The sequence below is a fragment of the Coffea eugenioides genome, unplaced genomic scaffold (genome assembly GCF_003713205.1).
Source record: "Coffea eugenioides isolate CCC68of unplaced genomic scaffold, Ceug_1.0 ScVebR1_2973;HRSCAF=4100, whole genome shotgun sequence".
NCBI classification, from domain to species: Eukaryota; Viridiplantae; Streptophyta; class Magnoliopsida; order Gentianales; family Rubiaceae; genus Coffea; species Coffea eugenioides.
In genome coordinates this window covers 2,529-24,378 of record NW_020863507.1, presented here as the reverse complement: position 1 = coordinate 24,378, position 21,850 = coordinate 2,529, and the positions used below count along the sequence as shown (strand labels likewise).

The window sequence follows — 21,850 nt, the reverse complement described above, 5'->3', positions numbered from 1 at the left end:
ATATGTACTCTGACTTTGTTATGGATTTTTGGAGTTTGATTAGCATTGGAGACATCTTGCAATATTACTAAATCAGTTAGGTGCATGTCCAATTTCGTTTCTTGTCACTTGAATTTGCTTTTCTATAAGAATTTCACCTAGTTTCTTATCCATTCTATTTTAGGAGTGTACTAACATTTTTTTTTTTTTTTTGGTTTCTCCCCTTGCAGGAGAAGTTGGGACACATTTGAGCTACGTAATGATAGAGTTGGTGATGCCACTACTGCTAAGATTTTGGGAAAGTAGTAGAGTTGGATGTGATAACTGATGAGTGATGGTGATAGAATATTGATGCTGAATTTGAATAGATATGTTTTTTTAGGCTGTTTTTAGATTAGGTGTGAAGCAATGCTAAAGCATGAAAATGCAAAAGATCATCACTTTAGGAAACATTTTGCCCATGGATAGAAAGCTTGATGAATTTCTAATTTTTGTGTCCTTTTTTTTTTTCCCAATATTTGTTTGTTGTTCATTCAATTAAGTATCAGGGTGTTTATGTCTTTTAAACACTTCTGTTTACTTCATCCATCTATCCCGTTTGAGAGAAGGGGCTATGTGCTATTTGACCAAACCTCAAGGTTCGAATTGTAGCTTGATCAAACTTAAGGGGAAGGTAAATCTAATTAACCTTTTCTGGTCAAAGAAAGAAGAAAAGTATCAAAGCTACTGCTCTCGCATGGAAAGTAGATGACGGAAACATGACCACACTTTACAGTTTTTCCCTTTCTCTCTCTTCTTTTAATACCTGACGTGTACGTATCTGAACTTGGAAAGTGCCAGCGCCTCCATTTGCTATATTTTTTTTGTAAGATACAGCTGGACAAAACAATTTCCCGGGTTTCTCAATTCTCTCGTCCACGTATTTCAAAACTTGTTAGAATACAGCGTCGTCGTCGTTGGAGGGGATTGGTGGAAATGGAGGTGGAGAAGGAGGGGGAGATTGATCTGCTGCCGATTGACTTGTTGGCTCACATATTTACCCTCATCACTTGCTTCAAAGATTTGGCTCAGTATGTCCTTTCCCCCCCCCCCCCCCCCCCCCCCTTTTTGAATTTTGCTAGTGTAATTTTCTTGGATTCTTTGTTCTTGCATTTTTTCTTTAACTGGGAAAAAAGAAATAAGTAAAAGAAAGGCACTTACTCGTATTTGTTGACTTTATATGTGTGGAATGTGGGGTTGGTTGAGTAGGGCGAGCAGCGTGAGCCGGAAATGGAGGCAGGGGGTGAAGGAATCGCTGGCGAGGAGGGATAAGCTGAGCTTTTCAGGTTGGAAAATGGACGACGATTCCACCACACGCGTCGTTTGCCTTGCTTTCAGTCTCAAGGAGCTTGACATGTAGAGTACATCTTCCTTATCTTCCCCCCCCCCCCCCACCCGCGGGCGGGTAATCTTTGTTGCGTGCAAATTCTCCAGTTGTAAGAAGATTGGAATGGGTAATTCAAGTAGGAACCGTTTTTTCGGGTGATGGAAAGTAGGGACATAAGAGTTGTGCGCTTGCTGACAATGATGATTGCCTGTCCTGGGTTTTTCTTGGATATTTGTTTTTTATTGTGAAAAATTTACTCTCATAAACTGTAATTGGTTTTTTTTTTCTCCTTTAAAACGTAGGTGGGAGGTTCACTTATACTCCTTCCTCCTACCACCCGACCCATCCCTCCTCGCAACTGTAATTGGTTTACTTGTAGTAATTACTACAGTTTGTTGATGTCTGTGTTTACAAATGATGAAGTAAGTTGCTAGCTTGATTTTCATTTAATGGTCTCGCATTAGGCTGCAATTGGTGCTTTAATCCTAGGAACAGACAAGGAAAAAAATTATTCTTGGGTAATGCAATCAAAATTTTATATCATGCAGTAGTATTTGCTTAGAATTCTTGTTTGTACAAACATCTCATTGTTTACCTAAAAAACAATGCAGTTTGACAAAATTTATAATTATTTAATGTCCTCAGTTCTAGGAGCCGATGGGGCTGCCAGATAACCGACCAAGGGCTTTACCAATTAGCTACTGCAAAGTGCATTAGCAACCTATCCTCAATATCTTTGTGGGGTTCAACAGGAATCACAGATAGAGGTGTTATCCAACTGGTGGGTAAATTCTTTCTCATTTATTGGAAGTAGTAGTTATTCTCAGTTGATATGGAATAATCACCATTTTACATGTGATGCTGTATAGAAATCTGCTTCTGTCATCTCAAATATTGTTGCGGTAGTTGTTATTGCTGTTACTAGAAAAAGCTTATTTTCTTGGCCGATTGATCTCCGATTATAGTTTTTGGATTTAAACCGAGTAGGTATAGCAACAAGAAACTGTGAAGTTCTAAATGTTAAATGGAGATTGCGCTTCTGTTGAGTTGTCTTTAAAATCAGCTGGGATTACTGGAGGGATTTCAGCTAGCGTCACTGCAGTAGGGGAAAACAATGCACCTTCCTTTCAGAAGTAGTAATCTAGTCTTCTGAATTACGATGGCTTAGAGAATTAATTATGTGCTTAGCACAGGAGTAGCTGCAGAGAGCGGTGATCCTTATCTTCATCTGGCTTCAAAACTGTGCTTACTGTCCAATGAAACAACAGACAGCAGGTAGGGAAAAATGCTTGGGGAAAAAATCTGATCTGAATGGCGTTAAAGGTGATGCGGGAATAAATTTGACCATTGTCCATATATTACTCTTCAATTGCTTAAAAAATTTGGAATCTCATATGCTGTCAACATTTGCATGTCCAGAGTGGCACCTTGTGTGACATTAGGACATCACCTGGTATGGTGCATTGTCTTGCATTTGAAAACAACGAGGGTTTCAATTAAAACGTACTGTGCTTATCATTGTCAGACGTCCTTTCCATCTGCTTGACTTCAATACCACTGTGGGACAGACTCAAGTTATGGTTCTCTTTGAGTTAGAAATAATGCATTTCATTTATAATCTCTTATAACTGTGTAATTATATTCGGTGGCTTCCTCACTTTATCTATTGTTTATTCTTCGCCTTTTTCTTATCTGATTCCCTTTGTTGTGTTGATCTGGAGAGTTCTACTAAGTAAAGATAGATAGGCTTTTGATGCCCTTAGATAAACTCTGTAGGCTTTTGCTGTCTGGTTGATTGTGTTTTAGGCTGTCAATGTTTGGATAATGGTGCTAATGGCATTGCAATAGGTGTTTCTATCTTTCTGCATCTCATGTTTGTGCATCAAATTCGATATTTGATCTTCTTTTTGCAGATTTCCAGAGCTACTTCTTTACAACACCTAAACATAGGTGGTACATTTATCACAGATACATCTTTGTTTGCTGTTGCAGATAGCTGTCAAGAATTGAAGGTAAAGCCACAAAATCTGTTCTCATTGACCCGTCCACAATAGGCCTCAGAGACACAGTAAAACACACAAACATGCACATAGAAGTGCAGAAAAAGAAAAAAAGTAAAAAAAAAAAAAAAGAAGTAGGTCACCGGCTTGTAAGATTTGTGCTTGTGCCTCGTATGCATTTAGGGCGGAACCATTCTTCAAAGTTAGAAGCTACCTAATGTTATTTTCGTGTCTAAATACTTTTCAGACTATTGTCCTGTGGGGCTGCCGCCATGTGACTGAGGAGGGACTTCTAGTCCTTGTAAATAAATGTCGCAAGCTGGAGTCCATAAATGTTTGGGGTCTGAGGGTTCCATTGGATTGCTTTGTTGGTTTGCTTACCATAAGCCCTGCTCTTCAGATACGACCCAAAGGAATGGTGAACGTCGAGAGAATTTCTATGTGGCCTGTCTTTTAAGGTGAAGCGACTGGATGCGGGGATACAAGTGCGTAATGATTGTTTGTCCTACAATTTATACAATGTTGTACAGATTACCTGTCTTTGTAATCTGAGTTTAATAAACATGGCATTGGCCCGCCAGTGAATTGTATTTAATGATTCTTTGCTCCAGACAAAATTGAAGATTTGGGATGTAATTAGTATCTTCTAATTTTATGCATTATGATAGTATGTGCGAGGAATGAGCGCCGAAAGGAATCAGGTATGGAGAGTCTCCTAGTACGGGAATCCTTAAATTCCTTGGGGACTGTTCTTTTGCTTTGAAATACGGGAACGAATGCAATTTTCATGCCATTGCATATTCTTTGACATCTGGCAAATGGTGCAAATACACGGACGCTAACTGCTTCTCAGTTAACTATACATTGATGGGACCTGTTCCTTTTTGTTTTTTTTTTTTGTAGGGTGGGTGGGCTGCTATCTGGTCACACCTCTCTGATTGGGCCCAACTTTTTTTTTCCTTTTTCCCTTCTTAGCCCACAATGTGATGTAGTTATAACATAGAACCAATTACTTACTGATTTACTTCATGCCATCGAATTATGGATGGAATATCAATTTGTTTAGATCCACAATAAACTGGATCGCAGCAACATTGGGATGAAATCGGATGCACTACGGCAAATTGAATGGAGGAATCCCACCTTTTGGAGTAATTGCTGAATGTAAAACCCAGAGACGGCTTGTAATAAACAGGTAAACTATCTCATGAGTTATGAGCTCCATAGTACGCTAACCCATGAATTTATGACCAAACTTACAGCCCAAGGCCCTATAAGAACTAGCTTACGGCATTAAAGTTGCTATCTGTGTATTTTTTTTTTTTTTTAAATTTAAATGTTAATGATCTCAATTGATACAGACATTCAGGAGCCGAGCAAACTTTGATTTAAGGTTGAAATCCAGCGCTGGTCCCTTGGAAGTTTTATTGTGTGATTTTAAAAAACCCTACCAAATATTAAACACAGATTACACGACTTACTTGTCTCGTCCCTCTCAACGCTATGAGGTTGGAGTCACCATACGACGCCACCTACTATGCGAAATCAAAGAATCCGGTGGCGACTGGAAACCGATGTATACTAAATAAAATCTTCCCGTACAAGGACTAAATAAGAGGGAACTCAAAGATTAAAATTCAGATAGATTTGTAAAACTTGTTTGCATATATAGTTGATGATGAACTTCAGATCCCCCGTCATCGCGCGTAGAAAAGAAATTCGTACGAAGGAAGTCAGCGTTCACTGTTACGTTGTCCTTTTCCACTGACTCAAAACAATGTCATATGCAGTTCTCCAGAAGTTTTCAAGTGGACAGACAAGACAATAAAAGTGCAGGCAATCCTCCATGTTTTACGACAAGCATGCCCGAAGCGAAGTGATTATGTTGAAATGCACCACCGTATTAAAGAGGGGAAAAAAGAAGAAGAAGAATAATAAGAAAAAACGCGCAAAATAATCACCCAAGCTGAGAAAATGGTTGCAGGCTAGGAGATCTATAGACAGCGGAAATCCTATCACTGGAAAAGAACTCAGCAGATAAGAGGTTCCATTAAATTCACGTCCTATCAAATTCTGCAACTACATCGGGACTGCCCCAAACAAAAGCCTGAAAATGAAAAGAATTGATTCAGGGGAGATGTTCTCCAGAAAATACGGCATTCCATGCAAATATACTTGATATTTTATGAAAAGAAAAAAATGCGAGTGATGTACAATGACAGAGAAGACCGTTCTTAAGGTTGCAGTACGAGAAAAGTTTACAAATTATAAACAAAAGTGCTTTCTCGGGATAGATTAAGCAATAAGTTCCACCTATAGTAAAAGAATGAAGCATATATCTAGAAATGAACCCGAATTTTGTTTATATTAGTCGCTAAAGGTCAGAGACAAGAAAGGACCACAATTTGCTGAATTTATAAGGAAATGACCTGATTAACTCAACCATTTTATGTTGCTTAATGCGCTAAGAAGAGCATGAACTAGATGAACGGGCTTGACCCTGTTGGTGTATCAATCCAAGGTTAACATGAAAAGATGTTCTACATTTGTCCTCCAAAACTGGCTCCAGTGGACAAGCATAACAAGTTTCAGAGCATGTCAGGACCACAAGTTGAACCAAAAATAGAAGGATTAAAAGACTTCAAGAAAGATATACGCAAGAGAATTTTAGAATTTCAGAGTATGCCAGGAATCAAAATCTCCTCCTCATATAGTAAAATGTCCTTTCACTGTAGTTCCTTTGATATTCAAAGGTCAACTTGCTGCCCTGGGCCCTAAGTTTTTGGCCATAGGCCATCTTCTGGAAGTTAAGGATCTAAAATCTTAAGCACACATGAATTATGTTTTCCTGTACACAGTATTTTCTGTCCATTGCTGCAAGTTGGCAGTGTTTTATGCATGAGATCTTTAAAGATTGAAGAATACAGGAATTTGATATGATGAACACATCAATTCATAATCATACTTTACATTCAAATCAAACTATTATGTAAGCAAGCAGAGTCAAACAGAGAATGAAAACAATGTAATTAAGTGAAACAAACACTTAAGCAAACTTCGGTTATCCAAAACATACCACAATCGAAAGCTGCAGAGTGCAGTCAATGATCCACAAGATATTAATGGAAAAGCCTCAGTTGAAATATTTTGAGGTCAAGTAATAATAAACATACCAGGATTCTCTGCTGTTCTTTCTAAAGCTGACTCCTTGGTTCTTTAAAATATTTTCTTGAAAGAGTTCCTGTGGTCTTCCCCTCTATAATACAACTTGCAGTATACTCCTATTTTAAGTCAAAGGCTTCACAAGCTAGTAAAGTAGAAGCCAATGCCCCTGCATTAGCTAATACACCAAACAAATGTTCTGTCTGGTCATAATAGCAACAACAAGATGGACATGGCACAGATGCACGTAGACGTAACACGGGAAGGCTGGATTGCTGCAACAGCTCCTGTTAACTGCACAGACCCAGAAAAACTTCCAGCAGGACTGGTAGTAGCTGGAGTTGTATTAGAGGCGGGAACATTCTTGCAACTTCCAAAAGATGCCCCTGCCTGCAAGGGGTTTGCAATTTTCAGATCTTTCAGTTTCAGAGCTATAGGGGTAGCAGAATTAAAGATGCTACATTAGCAACTGAGTGCACATGATAAATTGTAATGTCTTGTTGAAATTTCCCTATCTCAGCATCACCAAAAATTCAAAACCATGGTTTTAAACTCTGGTCATGTTGAATTAAAATATTTGGTCTCTGAAGTGTTTGTCAAGGGATAAAATAAGTCTCCTAATATTTTTGACAGCCCAATTATCAATATAATTGATTTGCAAGTCTGATAACCAAATGCATACTTGAACGAGTGAAATGTGTGTTTTCCCTGAACTTATTACTGTTTTCATAAAGGAAACAATGACCTTCTGCAGAAATTATGATATCAAACCTGACAAGCAGTGATAACAGTGCATCCACATAATGCTTGGCCATTCATCCTATCCACAGCATCGAAAACACCTCCGCCATCACTCCTCTGCAGCAGCTCCAGTTAGAATGTTTAGTTCTCTATCAGAATTAAAAAATTCCCTAAATTAAATATTCTGTACCATGTAAAAGTTGACAGCCAAAAAATTTGGTATGACATTGCCGGCTGCTTTGTAACAGGTGTTAATCATATCAATAAGGGCAACTGAATGCTCTTTACAAGCCTGATTTTGGTCTGGAATAGTAGGGAAGTAATTTTGTAGAAAAAGGGATGCACTTTTCGAGTTGAGTGGCTTTGATTCCTTTCTGTTTGGGCATGAACCAGGCACCACACCAGGATCTCCAGCTGAAACCATGACGAATTAGTAAATTGCTAGTACACGGAGCAAGTGCAAACAGCATTCACAAGGAATCAGAAGTGAAAGCCACATGCAACATCATACCTTCATTTTCCACCATGTGCTTCCACTGATAAGCAATTCCTTCAGTAGCTTCTTTGGAGGAATCAGAAGTGAAAACTAGCAACCGGTGATTGTCTTTTATCATGTCAGTAACAGTGGGCCAGTCCTCACCCTTCTTGGGCATCTTGGAAAGCGGAAACCAATATTTGTCCAACGCAGCATTCGAGAATACCTTTGTCAAGCCTTTGGGGGCATGGACATAGTCCTCAATTATGATGGTAACGATTTCAGTTGGGTTCTCATTCAAGAATGCTTCCACTTCCTTTAAGGTGTCAATCGCGGGCTCCTAAAAGAAATAAAAGAGATCCCATTACAAGATATATAATCAACACTAAACAAAACCATTCAAATCATGAACAGAGTATCCACAGATTTACAAAGGCAGTGAAGTTATAACACTGGCCACGAAACGAGTGGCAGAGCCAGATGTCATCCTCGAAATCGTACATGTCCAGCATCAATCCCCTCACTCCATTCTAAAGAACAGCAGGAAAAAACACAAGACCCACAAATTAAAATCCAGATGCAGTAATAACAATCTGATTTTTAATCCAAGTGAAGAATGAGCAAGAAATAAGATAAGAGCATACTCTGAGTTGATTAGTAACTGTATCCTCTTGATTGTAAAATGTGATCCTTTGAGCACCCGTTAAAGATGGGGCATCCACAATTGAGAATGAATTGTGGGTCACCAGCCATGTGTATTTATTAAATGGCAGCCCATTGATCTAATCAGATTGTACAAGATAACAGGTAATGTTAAATTAGAAAACATAATTGCTAGAGTCTTGAAAAGAGAGAAACAAAGGGATAAGGCATTGGATCATTACAATTGAAGTAGGGATGGTAGCTTGTCCTCTGGTGCAGAAAGGTTGAGTCTTTCCCACTGCTGGACAGTTTCCACAATATAAGCCAGGCCCACAATCAGTTGCAGAGGTACAAGAGTCCAGGAGCTGTCAAATTTTGCAAAATTCAGCTAAAATTCTGAAAGGCAAAGCTGAACTTGTACGGATCTGTACAGTCACACTTCTATATAGTGAAGAAAACAAAAGCAGGGACTAACTAAACCTGGCAATTGCCGGTGGAGCAAGCAGTAGCGGGGATAAAGGCGACAGGGACAAGTAGTATCAGCAGTAAAAGATAAAACGGATGGTTTTGGGTTCCCGTAACAGCGAAGGAATTAAGAGCTCTCCTGCTGCCGCTGATGAAGTTGATGTTGCTGCATCTCTTCCTCATACTGATACTGTGACAGTAGAATTACTCCGAAACATGCCAGCATGCGACGCTGACAGAGATTCTTTACATACATAAAAAAGATTAAAAGCTACAGTCAAGGTACCGGCAAAGCTATAGCCTATAGTTGATTTTAGGGATAATTGCAGAAACCTCCCCTGAGTTTTATGGTAATAGCATTGACCTCCCCTATGAAGTTTAAAATAGCAATCACCTCCCTAAAAAAAGACTGACACAATTTAATACATTCTTCATTGTCAATTTACTAAAATACCCTCACTAAAATTTAATTTTACCAAAGAATGTGATGACTTAAACCTAGTAAAACGTTTGTCATTTTGATAATTGTAGTTTACACTAAATTAACTATTTATGCATAGTTTAACTAAATAACTAATAATCTAATTAATTAATTAACTAATTATCTGTTGACATAAATAACTAATTAACTTTAGATGCTTAACTAATTATCTAATTGGTTAATTAACTTCTTAATTTGTTAAATAGCCTGCCTGAAACCCGCTTGCGGGTTTCCCCTTTATGTAAAATGACTAAAAGCTGCGTTTCTGTTCTATTTATATCAAACACATACTCTCAAACCCTCACCTGAAGGGTGAGGATGAGAGGGGAGGTTTTGCTGGGCATCCTAGGGCCCTCCGGTGGGCATGTGCAACTCAACGCAGCTTGCATGTAAAAAAAAATTTTTTTTTTTAAGTAATTTGTTAAATAGCCTGAAACCCGCTTGCGGGTTTCCCTCTTTTTTTTTTTTTTAAAATAAATTCTATGCTAAAATGACTTAAAACAAAAATAAAAGACTAAAAGTAAATAAAAACTAGCATGAAAAATAAAAATAACAGTAAATAAAAATACACTAAAAATTTGGTGTCTACAGTAGTTAATGAATAATCTGGAAACAGATTGAATGAAGACTCAGAAGAAACGGAAGCTGGTCTCTTATTATTAAAGAGTGAAGGCTAAAATAGGCATATCAGGTAAAAGTTTGTGGTGGAAATCTGTTTTTCGCATATGCACGCGCCTTTGCAGTTCGTTTAAGACACACGCCGAATATTTGACGATTTCCGTCCACTTTTCAGGTTAATTCAAACCACGGGGTATCGACTGGTATGATATGAAACCACAAGGGGTTTTTATGTATGATTGCCTAACCACAGGGGGCTTTTTTGTTGTTTACCCAAAAAAGTATAATTTGTTGGGGTTGTTTTCAGACTCAGAAATCTTCAATGTTGCCTTTCTATTGCACCAGCAATATTTGTTTTGTATTGTGAAGGATGTAGGAGAGTTCCATGATGTTCTCCTGTGGCTGGAAGAAGCCATTTTCTGATTTCTGCAATATGACTTGAAACTGCCAAACTGAGTATCAAGCAAGCTGTGTTTTGAGCTGGAAAATTGCTGCTGCATACATGAGTCCAGATTCTGGTATTCATTTTGCTACTGACCATCGTTTATAAGCTAGTGCCTTAGTTACATCAATTAGCCGTTAAGTAGCCGTTGGTTTCTCAGCAAATGAAGTTGTTGCAGGTCATCATCTGGAAGCATGTTGTTGCATTTATACCCCCTGAACTTCCTTGTGCTTAATGAAAAAGCCCCTTCCTTGTTAATACTACTTGTCAACCAACATCAGGGCAAATTTGGAACAAATTTTTTATCTCACTTGTACAGCTAATTTTTTAATGGGAATTGAAGCTGCCTGGACTGATTTTGCAACTTAATGTTCCTGTTGAGGGGTGCTATCTGCCATTTCAGAACTTAGAGGGGAGCTCAGTGCAACTGTCAGTAGTTTCAGGGGAGGTTTCTGCAATTTTCCCTTGATTTTACCATCCAGTAGTTGTTTGGTATTTCACGTGTGATGTGCCATATTTTGCATTCAGGTGGCAGGCTTGGGTTTCATCATTGTCCAATGTCTAATTTCTACTTTCTAGGATTCCCTTTCTTTTTCTTTCTTTCTTTCTTTTTCTTTTTTTTTTTGGGATATAATAATATGTCAAAAAATATTTGCTACCGTACTTATTTTACTGCAATTGCAAGTTTTTATGTTTGCAAATGGCAATTATACTGGGTTGCTTCGAAGAGGGTTAATTTATTATCTTAATAAAACTAGTTTTGGCATTAAAACAAGTAAAGTGGAATTATGGCCAGCCTGGTACCGTAGAATAGTTTACTTTCTAGGAATTGATTTACCTCATACAGCTAATGATCGGATCGGATAGCACAAGACCGAAGTCCCTATCACAAAGTCTCCATATATTGCATTTAGTCACTATAACATTTTTATGGTTATCATAGAATTGTACAGCGGGAAATGCTCAAATCTACATGATTTCACTCTAAATTGACGAATTTCAGTACTAATATTACAAGTCATTAATGCAACGAAACTATGAATTTAGCTCTTCCCTTGTGCACTACTTCAGAAATTGTTAAATAATCAACTGCCAAAATCCTGTGTTTAGTAGTCCACTTCTAGCTTCTACGTTGAATCCTTCATTAGTTAGAAATTCTATTTTCGATCGGTTCTTTAGATGAACTACAAAATATCAGACCCAGCGAAGATTGAAGAAAGAAGACACCGAATAGGCTTATATAGCTGATAAAGAAAATGAAAATGTTGGCTGCCAAGTTTTACAAAGGACAGGTGGAGAGGAGAACGATCATCTCCAACCCTTTCCCTCTCTGAGAACTTGGCAAAGGAAAGAAACCATTAAATGGAAAAGATATAGCAGCACGCCGTCGCGAGGGTCCGTCACCACCAATCACCTGCCTTGTTACTGCTTTTCAAGCAGTGGGACACGTTATCACAGTTACGGGGCCGCTTCTCGTTACGACCGTAAATTAAATGAAATGATGCCACCTTCATAACAACAACTGAAACCTAAACGTTGACATTGTGCATGTACTGCCATCGAACATTTGTCATTGTGTTGAACGAAAGTTCGCTGCATCTGAAACCTAAACGTTGTCAAAACTCAGCCCACCGCAAAGCATGCCGCATGGAAAACATTACCAGCACAACATGGCAGCAACCAAAAGCACCAAAACCACGGAGCAACCAAAAACTAGAAATTACTTTATCAGCTGTCAAGTCCTGATGCCGAAATTACTATAACAAAGTCTGCAATTGCACAAGGATTCCCGCTTTTGAAATTTCTTTCCCTTTTGCCCAAGAACATCCTCAAATATGAGGAAAAAAAAATACATCAAATGAGTTGCATAGAGCATTTGCTCTCTACACAAAAACCTAATCTAACAAGAAGAGACGGACTGATTCAGTAAGCCTATACTCTCTCTCATTAGGGTAGTCATGTTCAAAAAATGATCTGTTAAGGTAATCCAGCAGATGCCAGTCAAAAGTCTCGCCAGCAAAGATCAGAAGTTGCACCTAGGCCTGCTCCGGATATGATGTTTCTGTCAGGAAAAGAATGACAAAAATCCCAATTTGCACAAGTTAAACGAATGCTTTACTATGTATGTTTCTTAGCACGGCCACTTGAAGGACCGCCATCCTCTTTTTTAAAACCAGATGTCTCGGGCTTTTTTGCCCATGCAGGAGCTCTGTCTGGCTCATAACGATAGTCATAAAAGAGTTCCTCTCCGGCACTGATCCGTTCTTTGGCAAATATACCAACTCTGTGATCTCCAGCCACCATAATGACCTGCCAAAGAATTAACAAATCAATAGAGCAGGATATATACAATACATCACAACTCAGTCACTCCCTCTGCCCTCAAGCATTTACTTTTCACCCTTACTTTTGCATAACAATTAGGATCGGGAGAATGATTGGCAAACTTCAACTTGTCACCTTTCCTAAAAGCATCAAGCACAAACTGAAAACAAACAATATTAGTTTATGCTCTTTCCAGAAAGGAAACGATTTACTGATAGAATCCTTCCACAAAAATTTTAGATTTGAAGGGGACACCAGAAGTCATGCCTGATCATTGAGATTGAAAAGAAAAGATGAGTTTTCACGATCATATATCTTCCCGCGCTTATCAGCTTCCCGATGTGAAATTAATTCACCAGTGTATTCCCCAAGGTATTCATGTTTTGCAACATTGTTCTGAAATGCAAATGATGGTAAGTCCAATAAAAATAAGATGACAAACAAGTCATATGCCAAGATAGTACCTTCAGGAATGCTCCCCAGCCAGATACATCAGATCTTCCAAGTAAAACCTATAATAATCAACAAAATGGTACCAGTTATACTGATTAATGAGTCAAGCAAACTTGATGGTGCAATATGTCCCATATCCCCAAGAAGTCTAGATATATCTGAGACGACAATAAAATATATATCTTTGAAAACTATTTTGGGTGAACGTACTCTGGTTCAAGTTTATCATAATGCTTCACAATAAATGAACTAATGACAGATTATTCAATTCAATAATTTTTCCTAGGCAGCAGATTACTATTGGTGAATAACATCCTTCAGACTCGCCACCAAAATAAGCAATAAATAGATCTTCAACCAGAACTCTAAAGCAGTCAGTGAAGAACAACTCAGAAGAAGAAAAAGGAGAACCAAATAGTAAGTACGATTGACACCTCTAGTAGTAGCAAGTCTATGGGAACCATGTACTCCCTCAATCAGGACACTAAGATGATAACTAGGAAAGAATTTAAAAGTAGTAGCTGCAAGTCTAATGACAGCAACATTAATAATAGACATGTCCGAAAAGATTAGTTTTCTAGACTTAGCACCCCCTAAATCATGATTGACGTGGAATAAGAATAAGGTAAGATTGAGTGGAAGCTTGATCAACGGCTGTAGGAGAGAATAATTGTTTCAAGCATCATGTTTGAAATGTTTCTCCCTCAACAATTTCTGGTAAAAAGTCAGATAAAATGACAACCACGTATATTGTGTGTGCTCATTACACATACGTACACACATGAAAATGAAATTTAAGTCATAATTACCCTTTGTTGTTGTTTCAGCAGAAGTTTCATATTCCTGCATTCATAATTATCACCCCTTTGGGAAGGAACCCCAAGAGTACCGTCACCACAACTGCAAGGCAAACTGAAGTGACTTAGATAGGAGTCAAATGTGGAATGGTGACTAAAGATATCACTTCACACCCACAAACTGGATACATCGAAGAGAAACTTGTAGTTGTGACAAATCACAGAAATTTAATTGGTAATACAGAATTCAGAAGGAAGGGAGCTTAAAGTCATTCTATCAATCCAAATAAGTCATTTTGTCTCGAAGAAAAACTTGTAGTTGTGACAAATCACAGAAATTTAATTGGTAATACAGAATTCAGAAGGAAGGGAGCTTAAAGTCATTCTATCAATCCAAATAAGTCATTTTGTCATTCCCACTTCAGTATCTACCCATAAATTACTGAATAAATATTTACCATTTAGAGGTACAGCAGTATTTCCATGGTAATGAGTCAGTGACAATGGCTGCTGAAAAGATGTCAATGTTGATCACTGCTTAACAAACAGATCAGGAAGAAACGAGTCTTCCACACACTGATGCAAAAGTTAAATATGGCACTAGCAACTGAACTTTCAGGGGGCAGCACATTATTAAAATGACACTTCATTTTTGTACAATACTTGCTCTCATACAAAAAATGCAAGTTTCTTAGCGGTTGTCCTGGTATTTACATCATCCATGAGGTGCATCATGTGATGTTGTCCACAATAGTTAGATTTTGAGCTTCTAATAAGCCAAACAAAAATCGTTGTCCCAATAACCAATTACCAGCAAAACTAACATACAAAAGACAAGCACCCACCATATGTCCATTTTGTGCCACTTTAGTGGACAGATGAAGTTCTATGCAATAATTATATTTGACATTAGTCAAAGCATAATCACCCAACAATCAGATGCTAACCTGATCCAGCAATTTCGGCAGACATCAGGATCACATTCCCTATCTGCAGCAAAACAAGGACATTGACGACTTCGGCACTGACTTTTAGCACAATGACACCCTCTGAATCGGTTTTTACAACTCTTTGGGCATCTGGAATAGAAAATAATTGTATATCATCCACAGGATTCATTGTAATGTGAAATATATCAGCAAGAATAATGTTACCTGGAATTAAACCTTGCACTACATAGGATAGAACAAGGTAAATCTCATTTCCTAAATATCTGTACTGTCTGATAAGAATCTAACCCAAATATTTTATGCCATTTAATCTATTGCCTTGTATTCTCCACAAGTTGATAAATTTTAATAAGTCAAGCAAAAAAGCCTACTATAATGCACAGCATCCACACTTGACAAGGACATCTACCCTAGCGGGGTAGCTCACCAACAGCTCATGCTGAGGAGGAAGAAGTTGGGCATGTTTTCTTCTTTTTTGTAATTTATCTGTTTGTTGACAGGTATGAATAAGAATTGACTTGCCCATTCATCCTTAACAGAGTGCTTAAGAATTTTGCAGAGGAAAAACAACTCACCCGCAGTATTTTTCACAACATGTTCCATTTACAAGGCAGGGACACTCTTTTCCACAGGGAGATTGACATCCACATGGGTTGTACTGACGACAAGGTTGATCCTTCCTCTCAGAAATTCGCTTCCTAATTGAATGGTATCCAGCAGATTTCCAAGTATACTTTAAGCGTCGAACTCTACCTCTCCTACGCAAGAATTTTGACCTTCTCCGAACTCCATTACCCTATTTCATTTTCCAGACTCAATATGGTAAACATTTTATGATAGGCTGGAGAATGTTATACAACATTGAGATGAGCAAAAGGGAAAGTACTAACCATGGTTTCTTTGCCATCAACCTTGTAATAACCATCAATTAGAGCATTTGCTCCATCACCAGATTGAGAGATTAGCTTATTATCATAGCTATTCATATACAGGAAAACTTCAGAACACGTCTTCAAACCATTCATCAGATTTCTAGCAATCAAACAACTGTGACAAATCAAAGATGCATCAGAGAATTAACAAAATAAAGAATGCAATCTCCTAGACATACATAAACCGTTAGAAGCTAAAAGATAAACTCCACAACAAACAAATGAATGACCTCAAAGTATTCTAATTTGACAACTACAGATAAACATATCAATTTCAAGAACCCGCCACAAGAAAGATTCATCATTCACTTACCGCATAGTGGGTGGAGTAAAACATACAGATTAGCTATTATTTACTGCAACTAGCTCCATTTGGTAAAAAAATCATTTCCTTCAAGACACTTGACTATTCACCATAAGACACGCTGCAGAAATGTCTTGCTAGTTTAAAGATTCTCAGTATCCCCAGAATAAAAGGAGCACAAAAGATTTGAATTATACTTTCTTATGCCATATAAGTCCAGGAAATAGAGTCCCAAACACAAGAAAATACAAGAACACAAGAAACTTTCCAAGTTTAGCTTGAGAAAAGATACGCAAGAGGTAGAAAATAGAAATTAAAAAATATCAAATACTTGAGTTAAATTTACCAACCTGTTCCGGCCAAAGATCTCTAGACCCTTCTCATACAAGGCCTTTTCAATTGGTTTCCAGGATTTATCATCGTTAACTTCATGTTGATACAAGCCCAAAGCAAGCAAGTCATTTTTCCTGGAGGTATCATCCTTTCTTATGACAGGCTGGTTATCCATAACCAAATTTGGTGGGCAACCAGAAGTCTCAATCTGCAGAGGTTTGCAGTTGTCCAAAGCCGGAGATATCCGGCGAGGCCTTCTTGCATTTGGAGATTTCAACTTCAGGGAAGATGAACTTTCATCTCCATTTTCCTTCCGCGAATTAGATTGAAGGCTTAAATCTTTAAAACCCAGAGTTCCACTTTCAAGAGGATCAGAATCAGAAGCTAACATTTTCTTCTGCCTCTTCCTCATGGAAACTAGCATGTGCTCAGCTATCCGCTTGCTATTCCTTTTCTGTGTACCACCTCTCTTGACAAGCTTATTCTTAGGTGGCGATGAAGAAGGCTGAGCATCTGCAACCTCAATTGGAGGTCTAATCTCAGAGTCACTGCTTTCACATATATTTTTTGCATTTGATGAAGTACCATCACTTTGTGATGATTTTGTTCTCATTTTCACAGATAGGCCCAAATTCTTCCTCCTAGGCATCTGAGCACTGGCATCAGATGGCGGGAACAGATGTTCTTCAGAAGTTCCCTGTCCTGGAGATCTTATAGATGCATCACTTTCCAATTTTAAAACCTGAAGCGAATAAAAATTACTGGTAACAAATGGTAACAGACATGTTGTAGAGATTAACTACAGGATAACATACGTGCCTAGACAAAATTTAAGGGAACTGAGAGAGAGAGAGAGAGAGAGAGAGAGAGAATAACCAGCCGATAGCAGTTTGCACCACAGGGATCCTTTTCTGCATCTGGACAGCATGATGGAGGTGGTTTCTCAGCCTAATTACAGGAGTAAGCAATGAGATAATTATGTTGGTATTGGAAGGGTTACAAAAATCAGATGTAGGTGGTTCTCAGCCTAATTACAGGAGTAAGCAATGAGATAATTATGTTGGTATTGGAAGGGTCACAAAAATGAGATGTTGATATATTCACTTACAGGAAATATTAGATCCTGTGAACATCCATGCAATCTACAATCAAAGACCTGAAGGTAGAAAAAGAACAAGAAGAAATCACATTTAGTAGCCTAATTAAGGAGTAGGCAATCCAATGATTAGTTAAAGAGCCATTATTTGAGAACAGTTAAACAAGATGCATACAAGACATCGACGACAAAATAGATTGTCAAAGGAATCCAAAGCAGCATCAAGATTCTTGTCGAGATATGAACTTATAGACCCATCGACATTCACATTGCTAGTAAAACCCATATCATTCCCTTCTTTAACAAGATCTTCATGTCTTGCCTGTACAAGATGTTTGATGGTGGTTTATCTCTGTAAAAAGCAAGCAGAAAACAAATGGGAAACAGCTGGACCAAAGTTTGCACTATGACCAGTTTCAGTTAGACAATTGGATCTTAAAGAAGCCCAATTAAACTAGGACTAAGAACCCATCTCGCACGTCCAGCACATACCTTTATTTCATCAGGCTTCCTAGAAAAGCACTGAGCCAGCAAATCCAAGATAACATCGGAAAATCCAAATTGTTTGACAGTCATTCTGGTAAAGCGTGGGAAAAAAGACATATCAGCACCTCTTATAATATCTATCATAAAAACAGCAAGATAGATTTCACAACAATGCATTTTGTCAGTAAGAAACGACTTCAGAGCTGCAGTTTGACAGGAAATAACTCCAGGTTGGAAATCAACTACTCTAAGCAGGTTCCAAAAAGGGCAGCTTAAACTATTCATGAGCTCAGCTTTCTTTCGACAAATTCTGCACCTAATTAAGAAAGTGTAGAGCTCAACAGAAAATTTAAAGACGCAGATTCTTTTTAAAATTGAAACGGTTAATCTTTTCCAAACCTTTCTCCTTCTAGGACCTGTTAACGAGGCGAGATGGATTCCATTTCATAAAAACAGCTAAAAAGCTGCAAATATTTCCATAAAGTACACAATGAAAAGCAGTGTGAGATTTTATTACTGCAGAAATTGGGCCTTCCGTCCTGCCCTGCTGTCTAAGTGCATTGGAAGAAAGATAATTGGAATTAAAAGATTACACTATTAGCAGTTAAATGGAAAACAATTTTCAGCTTGTCCCCAGTAAAAGTCAAAACCATGGCTAATGCATATTAAAATGAAATGTAAGCAATATATTTGATGTAAGTTACAATCACAAAGTCTATAACAGCATATTGAGATTGTGCAATTAATATCAGATAATTCATAAAAACCAACCGCAAAATATAATCTTCAGACTCCGTGAACTCTTTCTTTTCATCTTCTTCCTCGATAGCATCTTCCTCACTATCACTGCAAATTAGGGCTTCGCCACCATTCTGGTCATAGTAAATTCTCCTTCTACCAACTACAGACTGATCCTCTGTCATTCTCTGATTTCTACATCAAATTTTAGCACAGAAGTTCAAAGAAGAAGAAGCAACATTCAGAACATAAAAAAGATAATTGTGCAACAATAGAGTGGCACCCTAAACTACAAAAAAAAAAATTTACACAATGATGAAAGATAATATCAGAAAGTACAACCCTTTCACAGTCTGCATCCACAATCATACACAGACAGAGACGCATAGACAGCCAAATAAGCGAACCAATGGCTGACAGGAAATAAAAGCATTGCATGCCCAGCCATTTGTTGCATGACAGTGGAGAAGGCATATAAGATGACAATGCTTTTAATCCCATATTGTTCATAAATACGCCTAAAAACATGTAAAAATTACAATCTTAATTAAAACAAATGAGGCCTCCTCTATGCTCCATACTAAGATAGTGCAACTTGGACTCAGATCTAACTGTAAGACAGTTAAGTGGCTATGAAGTCATTAAAGGTGAAGGAAAAAAAGGCTGCACCTCAAAAAGCACATGCAGCATGTAACACAATAAGCAGATATCTCTAAGCACAAATCGATCTTGAGAGAGTTCCGAAATCAGAAAAACAGGGCATGTCAGGCACCACAAAATAATTGCATTAACTACAGAAGATCTGGACGTTCTACTTATTGAGTGACATAGAACAGTCAACTCATTTCAACTACTACAGTCATATGGCAAAAAACACTCAAATATTGTCCAGCAGGAGCTTGGAAAAGCTACAAGTACCAGTTACCACCAAAATCAATGACTTGCAGCAGAATCAAAACAAGATGAGTATGATGAAAAATCCCTAAGTGACTCAAATTAAACTTCAAAATTGTTATAGACTGCTTAAAACTTAAAATTTCCCCAAAAAAGAGAAAAGGAAAACAAAAAGAAAAAGAAAAAGTTGTTCATTCTCTGTTACCGTCTCGTGAATAACAAGAAAAGAGGAAAAGAACTTCTCTCAATTGAAAGAGTGTTGGAAAACGAAAAGGATTAAGCACAATTATACATGGACACTGCCTCTTTCCTGCAAAAGACAATCTTACCACACCTGTCCAAGAAAATCCAGGTGGTATAAGGAGGTAATCTTTTCACTTCAGGAAGTTTAATAGGGCGGACAGCATTCTTGACTGCAATACTTGATCCTAAGAGAATTGCTGAAGAAGCATATCCATCTTCTTGGGGACTGTTACCATCACTATCTCCACTGCTGGTACTGATTCCATTTTGCATATCAATTGCATCTTTCTGCCTCTTGGCCAACAAATCTACAGCTTGATCTGTGCCATTAATCTTAGGATTCCGTTCTGCTGACAGCTTAAATAGATTTTTTGTTACATCGAATAATTTTTGTGTATTTTCTTCCATTCGTCTCTGGAAAAGCACAATTTGACAAGAATGTTTCTCAATCTATTACTCAAAAGACTAAAAAGTTTAATCAATATTTTAAAGTAATCAATGTTGCACCTTTACAAAAACAGTGCGTTCAGAGGCTACTTGTTCCTTTAAAACATCAATGATTGCCTGTATTTCCAGAGCAGCTGGAGTCTTTGCATCAACCAGCACAATCTGTTTATTAAACAAAAGATCAGGATTCTTGAAATGATAAATTTCCATGTGCTACACTATGGATATAAAAAATCATTAAAAAAAGATTGCTCATAGGATGATATAAGGAGACATGCAACAAATATATGCAACAGATTAGACAATACTCTTCCATGGCAATAACTCAAAAGAAAAAATGCACACACACAAACACTTAAAGACTAAAAAACTAAGTTTCTAGTTTGGAAAGGAAAACAAAGAAAGTGTGCATGGTAAATCTTGAATGAGGAGTGCAGGAGGAAGGAACTCAAGCATGACTACTTTAGATGTGATACTCATTGTCAAAAACTGCTGAAACACCATGGACAGTAACAAGTAAAAGATCACATGTGAACAAGTAAAAGCTGCATGCAAAATTATGCCAATTTCATCAAGCAATAATCAAATGTATTAACAACCAATAGAATACATGCCAACAAATCTTAAGCAATAATCTAAAGTTGAAATAGACTACAATTCCAACGCCAGCTGATAATTGTTGTTAGCTCCTTAAATTTCAGTGCCTGTGCTCCTAATATTCTATCCCGCAATACAAGAACTATAGAAAAATTGAGAGAGATGGACGGACAGACAGACAGACAGAAGGCAGGGAGCAAAGCAAGAGAAAAAATGTGTAGATGGAAAAAGACACCATGCATAGGTTTACCAAAATAGACATATAAACAATCATGTTGCATATAACCAAAACAAAAGTACATGAAGCATTTACAAAACAAGGTGGTTAGATAAACATTTTGTATTACTGCTAAAGGGTTATCAGGAGGGTCATCATCAGGGTCAGATCGCCAAGCATCTTTGGGAGGGTCATCAGGCAGGTCTGAGGGGTGAACGCCATGGGAAGGGTCATCAGAAGCACCAGATCGTTGAGTCTCATTCAGAGGGTCATTATGATGGCCAGACCCTTGAACGTAATTAGGAAGGTCAGATAGGTGGGCAGAAACAGTGGCAGATGCCATAAAAGCTGGCATTGCCAACGCTGAAGGTTGTGAATCAACCTTCAGATCCGCCTCTAATTGAAACAATTGACAGAGATCTATCTTAGACAATCATCAATCTAAAATCCAACTTAAAATGCATAAAGGATCTGAGCAAGAGAGCCACAGATCTGATTTGGCAAGATAGACTTCCAATCTTTAGGGCACAGACGGCAAGATGGTGTTGGGGGCTTGCAGGAGGAAGATGCTGCTTTAATATATAATCTTAGCAAGGGCAATTATGACAAAATCCCATTTTGCCTTTTTATTTAATTTTGCGTTACATCAGTTCTAAATCTGACAAGG

The 21,850-nt window shown here is 37.9% G+C and overlaps 3 protein-coding genes across 4 annotated transcripts; 1 reads left to right on the top strand and 2 right to left on the bottom strand.

Moving 5' to 3' along the window:
• Positions 1-754: 754 nt before the first annotated feature.
• LOC113757327 (F-box protein At5g67140-like) lies at positions 755-4,015 on the top strand (the record flags this gene model as incomplete). Its single annotated transcript, XM_027300682.1, has 5 exons — positions 755-1,049; positions 1,228-1,374; positions 1,991-2,126; positions 3,259-3,357; positions 3,593-4,015. Coding segments are annotated over 5 exons (887 nt in total), but the record flags the coding sequence as incomplete, so codon positions are not given.
• A 1,161-nt stretch (positions 4,016-5,176) lies between these two features.
• On the bottom strand, positions 5,177-9,132 carry LOC113757328 (PI-PLC X domain-containing protein At5g67130-like). Of its 2 annotated transcripts, XR_003466249.1 has the most exons (9): positions 8,846-9,132; positions 8,608-8,730; positions 8,368-8,505; positions 8,155-8,253; positions 7,760-8,063; positions 7,439-7,662; positions 7,279-7,365; positions 6,519-6,897; positions 5,177-5,452 (listed from the first exon to the last, which is right to left on the bottom strand). XR_003466249.1 is itself a non-coding variant. In XM_027300683.1 (8 exons), the coding sequence occupies exons 1-8, from the start codon at positions 9,011-9,013 to the stop codon at positions 6,715-6,717; spliced, it is 1,326 nt and encodes a 441-aa protein (XP_027156484.1). In that variant the 5' UTR covers positions 9,014-9,132; the 3' UTR covers positions 6,349-6,714. The 2 variants fall into 2 exon arrangements, 1 of the variants encoding a protein (XP_027156484.1); XM_027300683.1 differs by lacking the exon at positions 5,177-5,452 and having other exon boundaries at positions 6,349-6,897.
• Positions 9,133-11,581: 2,449 nt separating this feature from the next.
• On the bottom strand, positions 11,582-21,579 carry LOC113757326 (histone-lysine N-methyltransferase CLF-like; the record flags this gene model as incomplete). The annotated part of the gene is made up of 17 exons (XM_027300681.1): positions 11,582-12,681; positions 12,779-12,856; positions 12,964-13,092; positions 13,161-13,208; positions 13,959-14,049; positions 14,894-15,025; positions 15,472-15,692; positions 15,787-15,943; positions 16,483-17,207; positions 17,342-17,413; positions 17,574-17,621; positions 17,737-17,883; positions 18,054-18,138; positions 18,819-18,980; positions 20,014-20,336; positions 20,430-20,531; positions 21,314-21,579. Coding segments are annotated over 17 exons (2,978 nt in total), but the record flags the coding sequence as incomplete, so codon positions are not given.
• Positions 21,580-21,850: the final 271 nt, after the last annotated feature.